The 17,189-nt window shown below is 47.1% G+C and overlaps 1 protein-coding gene and 1 long non-coding RNA gene across 9 annotated transcripts in view; one reads left to right on the plus strand and one right to left on the minus strand.

Annotated features, from left to right (window-relative positions):
* The window catches only part of LOC125689259 (calpain-13-like), a 51,748-nt gene extending 50,473 nt beyond the window's left edge, over nucleotides 1–1,275 (plus strand). For 6 of the 8 annotated variants that reach the window (XM_048936208.1, XM_048936209.1, XM_048936213.1 and 3 more), the window contains one exon: nucleotides 115–1,275. In XM_048936208.1, the coding sequence (XP_048792165.1) occupies nucleotides 115–267 (153 nt within the window). In that variant the 3' untranslated portion in view covers nucleotides 268–1,275. The remainder of the gene's footprint in view (nucleotides 1–114) is intronic. The other 2 variants (XR_007375144.1, XM_048936211.1) reach the window with 2 other exon arrangements.
* Nucleotides 1,273–11,380, minus strand: LOC125689260 (uncharacterized). Its single transcript, XR_007375148.1, has 4 exons — nucleotides 11,173–11,380; nucleotides 10,396–10,546; nucleotides 9,559–9,765; nucleotides 1,273–2,216 (listed from the first exon to the last, which is right to left on the minus strand). It is a non-coding gene; the product is annotated as an uncharacterized LOC125689260 (long non-coding RNA).
* Nucleotides 11,381–17,189: the final 5,809 nt, after the last annotated feature.

Raw genomic sequence — 17,189 nt, forward strand, 5'->3', positions numbered from 1 at the left:
GGAAGAACACACGGATTGTGTTGCAAAATTCTGATGTGCAAAATAGCCTCAATGATTTCCAAGGCCTGACCTCCAGATGTCTGTTCTGAACAAGTCTCTTTACCTCTCTTTCAGGTGGCTTTTCTCCAATTTGGTGTGAGGCACCTCCAGGTCATCCCATTAACAGCCATCCATGGGGCTCTAGAAAAAACAAATGCTGCAGGCATGAAGCTGAGTTTTCTTATTTGCTTACATGTCACAGTACTTAAAAATGAAAAATGTCTGTAACTTCTCAGTAACCTGCACAGAAACTTCACCTCCATTCTTTAAGCACGATGATAAAAGTGATCTGATGTTCCATTCTACTCATCTACTGGGGCCAGCCTGGCATTTTTTTTTAGTGGTGGGGATATCACCTTTTGTAGCACCCTGAGGAAATGTTATATGCTATAGTTTCAGGGCACCTACCCGGCTCCCTTCCACATGGGACAAACTTCCACGTGAGGCTGATGCTCATTAAACAAGGAACATAGCCATCCACTTTAGGAAATAGCATTTCCTTGTTTAATATGCCATATATTAGATTCAGTGCTATTCAGCTCCAAATGCCAAGCTGATGCAGAAACACCTCTGAAACCAAGCTGGTTGTGTGAGAAGAAAGACTGCTGTGCAAATAGCAATATGTGTTTAAAAGGAATGCGTTTGGGAAAGGAGATGGGGATCTCTTTGGGAAGAACTGTTTGACCATTCAGGGGATGAAGGCATCTTCCTGTGAACATTTGTACCTCAAGGCATGCAGCAGGCCACAGCTCCAGCCCTCTCTTAATGTCCATTTAATAGAAGCAAGTGCTAGAGAAGGCAGATGTCAGCACTCACTCATCTGTGCTGCCCGGAGGTGGAAGCACAACATTGCAGACACTTCTTCATAGATAGCAGACACTTTCTAAAGCCAAAGTTCAGAGTATGGGATAAAGGAATTCAGTTTCCATTAAATCACGTCCGGAAAAATCACTTCTGTATTTCTGGTGCAGTTTCATTTGCTACAGCTTTGGGGGATGGGAGGGAGGTCGTGCTGTTGGGAACAGCTCAAGACGCAGTTTGCTGTCCATGCAGGCTCTCCAGGACGTGCCTGCAGTGCTGCTGGGCCAACAGTGGCCACATTCCCACTGACCTGTGTTAGAAGCATTCAACAGTTGCTCATAAATTGCATAATTTACCTGATGAAGGGACTGAGATGGTGATTTTGTGTGAGATGTTAAGCACGAGCATGTGGATATTTCAGTATAAAATGCGTTTCTGCCATAGCACTAACCAGAAATCACTGCCATTAGGCATTTGTGGCTTTCAAGATACTTTGTGGGTGAATTGGTTCTGTTGTTGTCTTGGTGGGGGAACTGAGGTGTAGAAGAGTTCTTTATTTCTCTAAGTCAATAGCAGAGCAAAAAAAGAGTAAGAAAAGGGCAGGATTGCTGAAACCCCCATTTAATTTTGACTGAACGACTGGAGAGCCTTTAGAAAGGCCTAGGCTCAACCAGAGAGGGGCACAGTTAGTAGGGATGGACATTGTGCTCTTAGAGATCCTTTCCAGCCTCAATGATTCTATGATCCACTCCTTGGAGAAACAGGCCAACTCCTCACTGTCTTCCTGGGCAAAACCCCACAACCAAAGACATTCAGAGCTTCAGCCAGTTGGAGCTGCTCGGCCAAAGCACCTGAATGAAACTTTTTCTCCCTTTCACTTGTGAAATGGATGGGTTGGAGAAGAACCCTTGAGAAAGAGCACAGCAGTAAACCCTCTGCACTCTGATAGGGCAGCACACCATGAGCCTTATCTCATTTTAATTCGTAATTTAAGAGGTGTGTTTTAACGACTCAATTATTAGGGAAATATCTCTCATTCAGTCTCTTCAATTCCTCTTAAAAACCCATTTCTCCTGTTCTCACCTCTGGGAAGTTTAAGCACAGACAGTTTAGCTGAGAAGGAAGGGGCTACTTCAGGAAGGGGCTGCTTGCCCACCCCTGCTGTAGGCGCAGCAGCAGAGCCTCCCGCAGTCCCAGACGCGGGCTGCAGGTGGCACGCTTGATCTGCGGACTCATTTCGAGGCTCTCCGAAGCAGCAGAGCCGAGCCGTTCCGTGGAGCATCCAGCAGGTGGGCCTCGGGATGCGGGGTGTGGAGAAAAGAGCTGAAAAGCTTCAGCTGAGGACAAACCTGGGGGCTCCACCATCTCTCAGGTACCTGTTAGGAGTAAAAGCATTTGATGAAGTGCTTTTCTCAACACCTCTCTTCCCTTTGAGGCTTTTTTAATGGCTTAAATGGCAGTTTGGAAACAAACCCAATTTGCAGCTTGATGTGGCAATTCTCCCTTCCCTGTTTAAATACTGGCCCATGTTCTGCCATCAGCATGGCAAGAGTGAGGAGAGCAGCTGCTGCTGAAGCTACAGAGAAGGCAGCAGAGGATCTCATACTGCACTGAGCAGAGAAGCTGACCAGCAGGTTACACAGGATGGTTGGAGTTTCCCAAAATGAGGACAACTTGCTGGTTAGTGGTGGAATAATAGGAAATCATCTGTAGTTCAGGCCCATTGGCTTCTCAGCATCGCTCCAAGAACCTTGTGTGCTACCCTTGCAGACTGGATGTCTGGGTGTTCAGTTTGCTGGCTTATCCAGCTTGCCAGAAATATGACCAAAGGATGATTCAATATTTCAGATAAAATACACGCAGAGTTGACACATAATTAAGACAATGGTGGCTTCATGGCTCTTAGAGGCAAGACTGCCACACTTCTAGCAGAAAGCTGCAATCTCAGCCTGACACACCTGGGTGAGGTACTTGCTGTCAGTGGTGGCATTCTGTGGGCCTCCACCACCTGGAACTTCACTTGGCAGGGTCCATGCAAAGGCTCTGATTGATGACAAGAATATTAGGACTGTTCCTTCAGCAGCAGGCACTGGCTTCTCTCCAGATCCTTTGTAATTTCCACATCTCGTGTTCAATGTCTGTTTATCCTAAATTTGCTCAAATCCTGGGTATAATTCTGTGTTGGGGTGGGGGCATGTAATTCTAGTCAATGAACTACTTTTCCATAATTGCATTTGCCCACAGCTAGCCCTCTAATCTGCCTCTCCCCAAATCCCTACCAATCCTGCTGAATCCACTTACAGCTGCATATGCAGGAAGGGACCAAATCTGCAGGACTGGGGAGGGGAGGATGGGGGTCCAGGGATGTTTGTGTCCCAGCTGTCTCATCCCACTCCACTTCAATAGAGCCAATGTGGCATCAGCAGGAACCATCTGCTTGCTGCAACACCAGCATCATACCTACAAGGCGCTCATGTAACATCTTGCCCCTTTTTTTCAGGAAAGGGAGCTGAATCACCACCTTTGTCCACTGTGGGAACTTCCTCTCCTCTCACCATCTTATATTCTTTTGGAGTGTGTCCAGAGGAGGGCCACAAAATTGGGCCAAGGGATGGAACACCTCCCTGTGAGGACAGGCTGAGAGAGCTGGGGCTGTGCAGCCCGGAGAAGGGAAGGGTATGGGGAGGCCTGAGAGCAGCCTGTCAGTATATCTAATGTGTGGCTAGAAGAAAGAAGAGGGAATGCTCTTCAGTGGGGTCTGCTGTGATAGGAAAAGGGGAAATGGTTTCAAAGTAAAAGAGGGGACATCGAGGTTGGGTATAGGGAAAAAGATTTTTACACTAAGAGTGGTGAGGCACCACACAGGCTGCGCAGAGAGGTGGTGGATGCCCCATCCTTGGAGACATCCAGTGTCAGGCTGCATGGGGCTCTGAGCACCTGTGGAGCTGTGGGTGTCCCTGCTTACTGCAGGGCAGTTGGACCAGGTGGCCTTTAAGGGTCTCTTCCAACTCAAACCATTCTATGAAATAGACAATAAACACAATAACATTCTTACACTCGGAAATAGAGGTTACAGTTTTACAGTTTTTTTACATGCTTTGCTGCACGAAGAAATTCAGATAAGGAAGCAGAATTTTGGCACCTCATTTGTCTCCACTTGGTAAATCCATGAAAAGTGATGGAGTGTGACTCCATCCTGGAGGTGTTCAAGAAAACTGTGGAGATGTGGCACTGAGGGACGTGGTCAGTGGGCATGGTAGGGATGGGTTGGTGGTTGGACATGATGATCTTAGTGGTCCTTTCCAACCTTAATGATTCTGTGATTCTTTGAAAACTGGCCAATGAGCAGGCTCTGCAAACAAGTGCCTTGTAGGGAGCTCATTCCCACAGCTCCTCCATGCTGCCCCTTTCTCAGCGCAGGAAGCCATCAGCAGCACTTGCAGGTTGCCAGCTCTTCCTGCTTTGTTTCAAGCACAGCTGAAAGGCTCTTCAAATGAAGTAATCTTCATTTCTGACAGCCACAACCCGGCAAGAAAGACACAACAGCTCTCCTTGAATTGCACAGCTGCCGTTTTGCATTTTTGAGTTTGGTACCCAGGGAATTAGAAATGTCAGTAGTTCCATTTAGTTTTTCCTATGATAATATTAAAGTCTTCCAGCTGTGGGGGTAATTTCAAGCCAAAAACAAGCAAACAAAAGAGTTGAATCACAGTTTTGTGATCCTGTGATCCCCCTATAGGAAAAACCAAACCTTGCCTACACTAAAACATTAAAGGTGTTTCAAGGATAGTGTTAGAGAAACTCTTTTGTTGTGGTATCAGACATCTCCCTGGGCAGGGGAAGAAGAGGTGTCCCAGCTGAGGTCTGCTCAATATACATCATTTTCATGTTCCTACTTCAGTCCATTTTCCCTTTCAGCACAGCCCTTTTGATGCATTTCCCTTATAACTGCTCTGGACCATGGGGAACTGGCCACAGGCAGAGGCTTCTCGCTGCCTCTTCTTGCTTGGACATTCAGATGGGAGTGAGGTTGGAGGTGTGAGAGGGATTGATGCGGGGGTAGAAGATGACTACTGGGACAGAAATTGCAAAGAGATGTGAAAACTGGAGCTCTGAAGACTCTGTCTGCTGTTATCAAGGAGAACCCAGGGGCTGTGAGCCTGCAGCATGACGGGCAACAGCAAGGGTGAGGGAGCATGTTGGTTTTCTTAGAGGAAAAAGTGAGCAAGAATGACCTCGATGGAAAAATATTTTCTCTCCCTCTCTTCCTGCCTCGCAGACAAATATAGCACTACATGTTATGCAGAGGCAGTTCTCAAGCACGGCTGGAATGAGCGACTTTGGAGGCAAAGTGCTACCGCTTGTTTTTGTCTTTGGTATTGGGCTTTTATTTCCTTATTTCCTCTTGCAGCATGACACATCTCTGACAGCTGTTGCATCTCTGAGCCATAACAGCCCACACAGCATCTGCCTTGACACTAGCCCTGTCCTCGGAGCTGTGAGAGGCAGCCACCAGAGCATCACGGCGCTGCAAAGTGCTGGAGCCCAGTGTGGTGCCCATCCTGAAACCTGCATGAGGTGAAATCCTCTTGGGAGCACCTGGAACGCGATACCTTGGCTGTGGTGCTCAGTGTAGAGCCAGGAGCTCAGCAAAGGGCCATGGGCTTCCCTGGACCAAGAGAAGATGTAGGACCCAGGGCAGGGTCCTGTTATGCTGCCCATTGCAGGGCAATGAGAATAACTGTGGCTCTTCCAAACATGACTGATGGGGAAAGATAGGTTGAGCTGGAATTAGAAAAGATGCCAACTGTTTGAAGAAAGATAGAAACTGAATACTAGAAAGACCTCTCCAGCAGTAAGTGAAGGCCATATTAGACTGGTTGGAGATCTCTCCAGCAGATCTGTCCAGGAGTTGGTCAGACAATACCTGTCCACAAAGATATATAACACAGGCAATTGTCTCTCTTGGCAGACTGACTGCTCAGTCTTACATCACCCAGATGCTTTTCCTGCTGCCTCATTTATGCACTAGGAAGTACAATGAAAGCCCCAGTATGAAAGTCACAGAACATTTTTGCCTGCAGTCAAAAAGGCTGCAACGACATGGAGTTGCTCAGAAAAAAAATCATTTTCCTTTGTTTCCTGGACAAGCATGGTGCCAAACGCATGGGAGAGCATTCTTCTCCACCAAACCACTCATGTCTGAATTTTCTTCCAGAAAATCAATCAAAGGAGACAAAACTGAAGCAAACAGATCAATCTATAAACAGAGTGGTAGTCTCAGTCTTTGATGGAAAAAAAAAAGCAGCAATTGCATTCCCTGAAAAGTAACAGCAAGCATCATCCACCAGCATGGCTGTTTTCACTCCTGGTCAGGAAGCAGACCCAGTGCTCCCCATTTTCCTGTGAATGGGCTGCAAAGCAAAGCAATCAGGCAGACAAGAGTAAGTGGTCCATCCAAGCACAATAGTCAGCAGAAGAGCTGTTGCAAGCAAGGTCAGCACTCCCACCTCTGTGGGGCTTTGATTGTTCAGCTCATCTGACAGCAGCGCCAAGGCTGTGAGCAGGACAAAGTGCCACGCGTCCACGCGCTCCTCTGTTCAGAGCTGAGATTTAGTTCCCAGGAATAAGTGTGAAAACAAAGGGATATTTAACAACTATTTGTGTTCCTCCAAGAAATGACATGGCCAAATGGGTTGGGATGGGACAGGAAAGAAATCATAAATGCAATTTGTTAATGCCCCTACAGAGGTAGAAGAACTTTGAGAGAAGAAATGAGGGAGATTCTCTGCTCGTTACAGAGGAGGGGTGAAGGGCATGGGGTGAGAGGTGGGAGAGCTGTGCTAGCCAGTTAGTCATCACTGTGACACTGAAGAGGTCTTTTGAAGGCTGCCACTGCCTCTCCCAAGCCCATGTCAAAAGCCAACAATAACTTTTTTGGGTTTGAGCACTCACAGCCTCCCACAGATTTTGTCAAAGTATTTTTCTTCTTTGACAAACACATGGTTTTGCTGGAAGAGCCTGAAGCCAAGCAGTGACAGATGATTTTCTGTTGCCATCAGTCATGTGGAAGAGCTGTTTGGAGGCTGCCATCACTAAATAACACCCCACACATTTGAGGAGTGATGTACACAGAGATTCAGTCTGTCTTTGGCACAACAAATGATCAATATCTCCTTTCAGATTTCTGCATCTACATCTCCTGGACCTGATGATAGGAAAACTTGGTTACAGGTGTGCTTTGACTCTGAAACCACTACATTACAGCACTGGTGATGGCACACTGATGAAACCTGACAGCATTTTTTTAAATTTATTTACTGTGATCAGAATTTAGATCTTGGAGTTATCAGGGCATACGTGGATTTTCTGACAGGGGTGGGGACTTTTTCCCCTTAATGGACACCAGCAGGTTCCCATGCTAAGCAGTCTCTCTCCAAAACCAGTTAGGGCAATACCTGCTCATGAATGATGGCACAGGTGCCATCCCCAAGTGCCCAGTCTTATCACCTCACATAGTACAAGACAATATTGGCACAGATCTGTATGCAGAAGGCCCTTATCTGCACTTTCACCCCTCTCTGAGTTGAGGTGCCTGACAGAGGAGGTCCTGGCATTCCCATGGTGCCCTACGTCTATGGTACCCTAAAGCAGAGTCTGGTCTACAAGGGCATGTTGTCCTTTCCCCTTCCAGACTGTCTCACAACCTGCTGCTTCAGGAGTTGGACTCAGTGATCCAACTCAGGATATTCTAATTCTCTCCCTGGGCCACGCATGGCAATACCACAAGTGCTTCTCCATCTTCCATTGATCTACATGGACAAACTTTCTTCTGCTTCAGTATAAAGAAACACAGCCTACAACAAGAAGGACATTGCAGATTTCTATCATTTCCTGTCGGGTGCAAAAATTCAATCTGATGACTGTAAACAAAGATTTAGTAGTCTTCCTTCACTGCAGATGCCCCATGAAACAGCAAACCCAGCCGACAATGCACAAAAATCAGACCTGCAGCTTCACTGTGGCACTGAGCTGTGATACCATGAAAAGCAGACCTGCCCCACACGCAAAGATATTGGGCATTTGGAAAAGATCATGCAAAATCAAGAGGGAAGCTGGAGACAAAATCACTTAACGGTGTCTTCCGGTCTCCTCGAGTCTATATTGCACAAAACAATGACAAGATTGAATACTATTGAGCCTCTGAAAACGAGCTGTGTATCTTAGTGCCCCAAGGAGGGCGTTTGAAGGAGATAAGCTTTATCTCTTTTCCTCTGTGCACACACACAGCATCACGCTGATGTCACAACATGTCCAGAAAATGAAAGAAAATAGACTAAAACAAGCCCGAATCTCGTAGACACATCAAAGGAGCGCAGCCAGCAGAGGAAACAAGCACACCTCTTACATCAGCCTGCATCAGGTTGCTATGCAACCGGGAAGTCAACACGTGTTGCCATGACGATGTCACTTCATCATCATTCAGTGCACAGCTCAATGGAGGGCGGCGGTGGAGCCAATGCGCACATGCCAGGACAGCAGAACGTGGCCTCAAAGGGGAGTGTGGAGGGTGGCAGCATCCTTCCCCCTTTGCTGCTTGGAAGGAAGGGCAGCATCTGGGGAAGCTTTGCGAGGGGGAGTGAATGCAAGGGCAGCAAAGCTCCAAACCAACCCCATATTGCAGCACTCGGCTAGGGATGCTAGTGATCCATCTCCAGTGGTCGCCAAACCCCTAAGGAAAACAGTCACTGTGGCCAGCAACCACTCCTTAGGATCCTCCTCCACATTTGGCTTTTGCCATACGGACTACTGCTCATTTGCAATCAGTGGTCAGTTATAGAGAAGAAAATCTTTAGGTTAAGAAAATCTATAAATTCCAGCCATTGCTCTCTTGATATTTTGACAATGTACCCAGTATAACATTTGTAATTCTTTCTGCTTATGTGGTAAACACATCCCTAGAAGTAATATTAAGAGTAAAAATGCAGATTGTTTGCCAGTCTGCTCATGCTTGGAGCAGCACCCTGCATTTGGGTCTAAGAACCACCTTTAAATTTCATTTGAAAACTGCTATCCAAATCCCGTCCGAATTCTCTCACAATCTTTTCCCTCCTTCCCGCTCGCTACACGTGTTGAGTCTGCAGGAGGAATGACAAAACACAGTCATTCTGTGCCCTTCATGTTCCTGCACTGCTCTCTGTAATTGAGATGGCGTTTGACTCAGCCATTTAAAAGAGCAAAATCTCACACCTCACATTCACACAGCTCCTTTCTCAGAAAAGGAAAGAAAAATTGCTGGCATCACACAAAAGCTTCTGTGTTTTGCTTTCCATGTATATTTTCCCCTTTGTGCTCTGTGGCTACCAGGCTCACCCAACAAACACAGAATTATCCTCTTTCTATTTTCTTCTCCTATTTCTTTTTTTTTTTTTTTTTTCTGTAGAAAATATCATAGAATGGCCTGAGTTGGTAGGGACGCAACAGCCCACCCAGTCCCAACCCCTGCCTAGGCTGGGACATGGCTGCTGCTTTCCTCTTGGCACAGGTTGAGCTGGTGGCAGGGCTGAGCACCTCTCCCAGAGACACAAACAGATGTCCCCAGCAGTGACGGGTGGCCTCGTAGGCTGCCCCAGCCAAGGGCTGCCTTCAGCAGGACTCACACACAACACCGATGTGTTTCTACCTCCCTCAGTACCAAGGGCACTGGCATTTGGGTACCTGACAGAAGCAGTGTCCGTGGGTGCAGAGATGCAGGCTCCATGCTCTCCCAAAGCAGGAACGTGGAGCTGAAGCCAGCAGCACTGCGTGTAGTCGTGCAGCAGAAGACCTGGACCGGCGTTGGATCCGTAGTGCACATCACATGAAAGCCCAGAGCTCACAGAGGATCCTGGCTTTGGAATATCCTGCTGTGGTGGCTGCTCCTGCCTGCAGAAAATACTCATCTTGTTACCATCACACATGTTTGATATACACCAGCGTTCCTGGCACACCTAGATTCCCTGCAGTGAGCTCATATGCTAATTCAGCCCCACATGGGTGAAGCCTATCGAGTTGCTAATGCAGACCAATGGCTGATAAAGAAAAAAAATTTCATTTCCATTTTCCGGCAGCAGCCCCAGCAAACAGATGTAGCCAAGTAAGTCTGACATTTCAAGCAACTACTGAGATCACATTACTGAGATGATATTTAACATGGACGGCCAAATCCTTCAAACAAAATCAATGTTCTTTTACTTAATAATACCCTTGCCACATCTTAATGACGGCTCCTCCAGCACAAGGCCTTATTTTTCTGCAGTCATTTCATTCTGTGACATCGCTGACTGCATCAGATGGTGCATAATGTTGTTTTCCTCCATTTCAATTGGATTTTGAATTCCCAGCCTCGATTTGTCAGTTGCGAGATCGATTAATCAAGGGGCTCTTAGGGGAGAAACATTTTGATTACTGAGAAGGAAGGGGAATTTATTTAAATTTTGTGTCTTCCTGCAGCATCCAATGCATTTTATTCAGTTTCCCCACCAAGCATGGACAGGAGGGCGACAAGAGACTTACAGATCAGTCCTTTTCCACCAGAGCTATTTGCTGAAACAGGAACTGACCACTGATAACCCGCACCAAGCAGGCAAGGCAGCGCTGGGCCTTGCACAGGCAGCATCCAAGAGTCAGCAAGGCAGCACTGGAGCACGAGAAGTGGTTGCAGCAGCTGTGGGTGAGAAGAGGAAGACATTTGTCATCCCAGTAGATTCACTTTCATTAGCAGCGCCCGGAGAAATTTAGTCAAGTCGTGCTAAACACTTGTGCAATTAGAGAACCTGCTGTAAGCCTCCTCTGAAAGCTGGGGGGAAAATGTTAATTTATGTATCAGCTGGTGCCTGTCTCAGGGTGAAGGATCTCTCAGAAGGGCATACTTAGCATCCTGGGCATTCCAGTCAAGCTGAAATTTTGCAGCAGACCTGGCTGTAGTACCAAAAGCACATTCCTGGCCCCTAAATGAGCACTGGCTGCAGCATATTTTCTCCCATCACCACAGCACAGCACCATTCCTTCCCACGAGCAGGCTCCCATCATTTCCCGGATATTTACATGTACCATGGCAAATCTCTCTTTGCATGTGCTTGGCTTTGCACCTCAAAACCGTGGTGGAGCACTCACCCTCCAGGTTCAACTTCACCTTTCAGCCCAAGGAATAAGGGAAAGCTTGCCAAGTGCCTTTGCATTAGGAGACTCCGCAGTGAATTTGGGAGCTCGATAAGCCAGCTGGGAGCAAGTGCCACCAAAACTCAAGCCCAGAATGCCAAGTTCAACATTTCTGAATGCCTAGGTACTTACAGCCAAGCCTGAGCATGGTGGTATGGCTTTCTCTCTTGACCGAGTCTGCACTAATATCCTTCCTTGCATGACAGCCTGCGGGCCCATATCCTCTTCAGCAGTAGCCCTACTTTGAGGGGTCACGCTTCCTCTCAGATTGATTTATCACAAGCATCTCCTTGCACACAGCCAAATGACGGATGAGGGTCTACTGTATCCTCCCTCATGGGGTGGGCTGAAGGATTTAAAAAAGAAAAAGAAAGGTTATTTAAATTGGGTCTCAAACCAGGAAAATAACATCACAAAGGCCATAATCCACTTTTCCATCCCATTAACTCTTTCTGAAGGACCTTCTTTGCTGCCAGCAGAAAATCTGGCAGGGTTTATGTGAGCCCAGCCCCTGCAGTCTCACTTAGGGGAGCAGCTGTGGGCACACTGACCTGCCATCTCCACCCTGTGCACCAATAGGGCCCATTTAGTTACTACTGCTGGCTAAATGAGGATGTGTGAAACTGCTAGGGCTGCAAGTGGATGATCAAGGTCAGGTGTTTGTGGCACAGGGCTTAAAAATAAAAAGCAATTGCAGCAGCTCTTGCAGGATAGGGACTCACAGCCAGGGCAGGAGAGAGGAGCTCTGGAACAGCAGAGCTGTCTGCATGGAGGATGGAGGATGGAGGAGAGCAGAAAATGTGCATGAGGAGCGCTGCCAGAATCAGCTCTCTTCCAAATAAATTACCTTTCTTAAGAAATATGCAGTGCGCAGAGCGGCTTCACAGTTAGTTTTGGATCAGTGTCTCTTCCTGGTTGCTGTGCAACAGAGCCTCATTTCCCAGCCTGGTCCCAGACTGACCAGTGCATCCATGCTGGGGGTACTGGGTTGGGTGGACAAATCACAGTGGCAGGGAGCTGCCCCCAGGTGCTTGGAGCAATAGCTCAGGAAGACTAATCTAGTCTCACCAATGGGTGCCCAGGTCACTGGGTGGGTTGGGCAGTGACCACAGGAACCCCACAGGCAAGCATCCAGGTGCAGTTCATGCAAAGAGTGCATACAAACATCTGTGCAGAGCACCAACGTGATGGCAGCCTGTACCCGTGTCCCTCCATCCTGGGGAAGACCCTGAGTTGCTGCACCTCCTGTCCTTTCACTCTGCGCATCACTTCCACCATCCACAAGACTCTGCTTCTTCTCATAGCCCACAGCTCAGCAGTATCCCTCTTTCAGGGCTAGATTAATACTGGCTGTAGAGTCGGGAAGCTCTACAGCTCATTTAGGTAACCTCAAGCCTGGCATTCACAGGAGAGAGCTGTTTTTTGGAAACTTGTAACAATAGCAATGAGAGAACACCTTCTGATGAAGCTTTTCCAAGCCATAACAAAATGTGGAGGCTCCAGATGGGTCAGAGAGAATGACTGCTTTGTGGATGCTACTGAGAGGCACACTGACCTTGGTTGTGATGGGTCACTAATTCACTGGCTCAGTGCAGTTTAACCTCTCTATCATTGTGTTGCACTTCAAGTGGATTCACTGTGTGAATTGCACGTACTGCTTTTGTGCCACCTTTAGCAAACGTACAGATTGTATGGAGCAGGATGCTGAACAGGTGATGCTGAGGACCAAAGGCATTGCAAGGAGCACTACAGGGACACAGAGCCATCAAGATGGTCACGGAAGTGGACCATCAATACACTGAGAAGAACATGCAGCAGGACAGCTGAATGGCCAGTGTCTGCCTCCAGCAGGCAGGTCTTCCATTTAGTATAAGTGAAGGCAGAACTGTGATCCAGGACATAGTGATTAAGAGCTTAAAAAGACAGTTGTCACGTACTAGACACTGCACAAAATCAACATAGGGCCTGCAGAGGGAGGACCACTCTGCCCAAACTAAGCTGTGTTCTCAGGTACGGTGGGGAAACATAACCACTTACAACAGTAAAAAACAAACAAGAGACTATTCACCATTCTCCTCCAGCTGTTCTATTTGCCTAAGATATCTCTTCTTAACCACTTCAGCTCATGCACAACAGCAGAAGTGCCCCTCAGGCTGTCTGATCACCTTGCTGTCTCCAGCCACACGCAGTAGGATCTCACAGGCAAAGCTGAATCTGTGTTGGCTTTCAGTTTCAAGATGAAGCAGCAATAGTGGTCCTCAAAACATTGTCAGCAGACCCCTGTGTGGTTCAGGAGACTTTCTCTTTAGCTCAACACTGGCTCAACATCAAACATCACAGCTGAAGTCTGACATGAGGATCCAGCACAGGTTCTGCTCTCACAGGCAAGGAGTTTCTGAGCGTAGCATCCGCAACTATAGCCAGTGCCAGGATGGCACTTGGTGCTACCTGACTTTGACTCCCTGAGCTCCAGGACACATCCTCTTAGAGTCACTCATATTTTTAGGTTCTTCTCCCTGATGATTCATTAGGAAAGCTAATGTTTTCCAAGTTGCTGGGCATCCAACCCTTGAGGTGGGAACTTCATGCACTTCTGATAAATATAGACCACTTCAATTATATAAATGCCTCTAATAGGCAGCATCTTGTCTGGAGCAGTTTGTCTGGAAAAGAGGAGGCTCAGGGGAGACCTTATCGCCCTCTGCAACTGCCTGAAAGGAGGTTGTGGCGAGGTGGGGGTCGGTTTCTTCTCCCATGTAACAGTGATAGGATGACAGGGAATGGCCTTAAGTTGTGCTGGGGGAGGCTTAGGTTGGGTGTTGGGAAAAACAACTTCTCTGAAAGAGCAGTCAGGCACTGGAATGGGCTGCCCTGGGAGGTGGTGGAGTCACCATCCCAGGATATGTTCAAGGTGCAAATGTAGAACTAAGGGACACGGTTCAGTGGGCAATACTGGCAGGTGGACGGTTGGACTAGATGACCTTAGAGGTCTTTTCCAACCTTAATGACGAATGTCTTCAGCGTCTCTGACTTGTTGCACCCACTTGTATTGGGTGAAGTTTTAGTTAGACATGTTTTAAAATCTGAAATGGGCGTGATCTGCAATTAGAGGCTAAGAAGAAAGAGGGCTGGGAAGTTTTGGTGTTAGAGTGGTGTTTGCCATGTGGTGGTGGGTTTTTTTTTTGCTGCTGACAACTGAAATCTCTGTTCTCAGTATGAAGGCTTTTAGCAATAATGAGAAGGGAATGAATACAAATAAGACCAAGCAGGATATAGAAAGGCCTAGATTAAAAAATAAATAAATAAATAAATAAATAAGGACTTGTTTCTTAATTGCATGTGAGAGCATTTGGCCAATCAGGAGACAACCGAACCACAGAACCAAGTTGGAAGGGACCTACAAGAATCACTGACCCCACAACAGCACCACTCAAAACCCAATCCCTATGGCTGAGATCACTGTTCCAACACTCCCTGAGCTCTGGTCAGGCCTGAGCCTGGTCTGTTCGTATAACCAGCGTTGCCTCATCCCAGGTTGAGAATCCAATACTGGTGCTTGTTTAATTTGAAGTGCTGTATCCAAATAATTTCTGAAAACACTCAAGAGAACTGGCCCTGAAATGGAGCCCTGTGTGATCCACCAGTGACTGACCGCCAGCCTGATGTAACCCCATTTATTACAACCCTTTGGGCCTGACCCATCAGCCAGCTGCTCACCTATCACATCATGCCTTTGCCTACTTGTATGCTGGGCACTTTGTCCAGAATGAGACTGTGAGAAACAGCATCATACACATCACTGAAATCTAGAAAGATCACACCGACTGACTTCCCTTGGACACAGAAGTAAGCAAAGGACTTCATACCTAGGTGTACAATGGTATAGAGCTAGAAAAGAAACCTGGTTTTGTTCAGAAAAGGTGTCTGGTTTTGTTAATAAAGCAAAGAGAGCACCTAACAGCATGTTGTGTCAATACAGAAAGCTTAAAAAGTTCATGAGCTTTTTATCAAATAGCAAGGCTAATGGAGTTGGGCTGTGATGTCACAAAAATCAGGACTGACAACTTTGGGATCTAGATGTTACTGCAACAACTGAATGGCAAAATGCAGAATAATCATTAAAACATTCAAAATACAGAAGGAAGCACAGAATTAATAGACATGAGAAACACTTACATAAACGATGTTTTTACACAGTGATTCAGCCCTTGGCCTCTGTCTCCTTGTAGCACATGCAGCAAGAGCCCCATGGACTGGGGAAGGCCTGCAGTGGGTTTGTCTTGATGTCTCTCCTCAAGGAACATTCAGGGACCTGCTAATCATAAGACAATGAAAGCCCCAGGGGACAGAAAGACATGTTTGCACATATTGTTTAGAAAGAGAAGGAGCTGCTGCCATTAAATGCATTTGGTGCTGGCTGTTTGTTTGGCACTGCTCAGCCAGGCTGTCCATGAGCTCCATAATGATGGCAAAGAGGTCTGCTGTGGTGGATTGAGAGATACTTATGACCAGGACTGTTCTGCCTATATTTGTTGTTCTTACTGTGCAAGCACACATTATGTCCTGTTATAACTTAAATAGCTTTTATGCAACAGCTTAGAACAGCAGAGCTAATTAAAGATTAAGTGTTTTACCTCCCTGGCGTTATCCTTGTCTTTACCTAACAGCCAGTGATCCAACCTCTTTCAGTCACCTGTGTTTCTTGCTGGCAGCTTCATCACGGAAAGGAGGCATGGTCCTACAATGAAGCAAAGAACTCTGCTTTTGTTCCTGGACCAGCCCTCTCCTGACATGTAACGGCTTGCCAACAGGCTGAGAAAAAGGGACGTGTGTGCTGAAACACAAGGGCACGCTGCTGTCATGGAGCTGGAGCTCCTTTGACCCTCAAAGAGGTTCTACAAAATAATGTAGCGTCGCCTTACTGACAGAAATCCACAGGACCACAGGTCTGGGGTCTGCCGGAGCCTGCAGAGGGGAATGCTGAGCACTGCTCCCTCCTCCACCTCTGGGCCTGCTAAGGATTTTTCTTATATGAAGACTCTGCAGGAAGCAGCTAATGCAAGCTCTCCTGCTCATCCACAGAGCTCATATCCAACAGATAATAAAACCACAGGCTCCTTTCTCATTAATCCCTAATTAAGCACTCTCTCACATAGCACTTTCCGTCATTAGCTGTGGTAGAAAGCTGAGAGACTGCCTTTAACCTTCACACCTCACATAGAGGCAGATCCAAGCCCTTGCTGTGATCATGTCTACACACTTCCTTATGTTTGCATTTTGGGGCTTATGGCAAAGATCCTCCTCTTTCTGCATGGAAAGATATAAAAGACAAACCTTCCTGAGAGGTCGGCATCCATCCAGAGGAGGCTGGAGAAGGCACACACTCCATGTCACCATCGAGTGACTGCAAGGTCAGGTTTGCCCTCACCCAGCATCAGGGCCCAGGCTGCTCTGCTGCAGCCCTGAGACAGATGCTCTGCAGATAAGCTCGGTGTGGAAATGAAGACAACAGATGATACACTTCCGGCTGGGCTCCTGTCTCCATTACTGCTCTTTGCTGCAGGAAAGGCTTGTTGAGTGCCCCGGTGGGCTTTTAAGCTGCTGTACAGTCATGTGGTCTGGCTGTGGCTGCAGAAGAGTCACAGCATGCCTGAGAGCTTCAGCTTTTTAATTAAAAGCTAGGGTAGGTATTTGGAGTGTAGATCGAGACACCCTGAGCCGGGACTCTTGAGAGGTTCAGCAAGGACAGACATGAACCCTCTGCCTCTGCTGTGCCTCAGCACAACCGTTCCCTTCCAACTGCACTCTATGACAAGAGTCACTCGAGCACATTATAAGCACTGACTGTGCTAATAATTTCTGGTCGAGGTAACTTGCCATCTGATTCACAGTCCTCATGAAACAAAACTGAACATTCTGCCAGTTGTACTGAACCAAACGGGGTGTGCTGAGGGCAGACAGAAGGCGAGAGCTTTAGCTTTCTTTACTACTATTTTCTTTAATGCCAGGTAAGACATGCACTGAACAAAATATTGTATATTTGAGCCCTGAGGAAACAAAAAGGAAGTGACAACAGCCTTTTCAGAGAAACAAGCCACTCAGTACAGAGTAGAGCACACTTCCACTTCTGGAGACTGATTTGAATGCTC

This window comes from Lagopus muta, chromosome 2, assembly GCF_023343835.1.
Source record: "Lagopus muta isolate bLagMut1 chromosome 2, bLagMut1 primary, whole genome shotgun sequence".
NCBI classification, from domain to species: Eukaryota; Metazoa; Chordata; class Aves; order Galliformes; family Phasianidae; genus Lagopus; species Lagopus muta.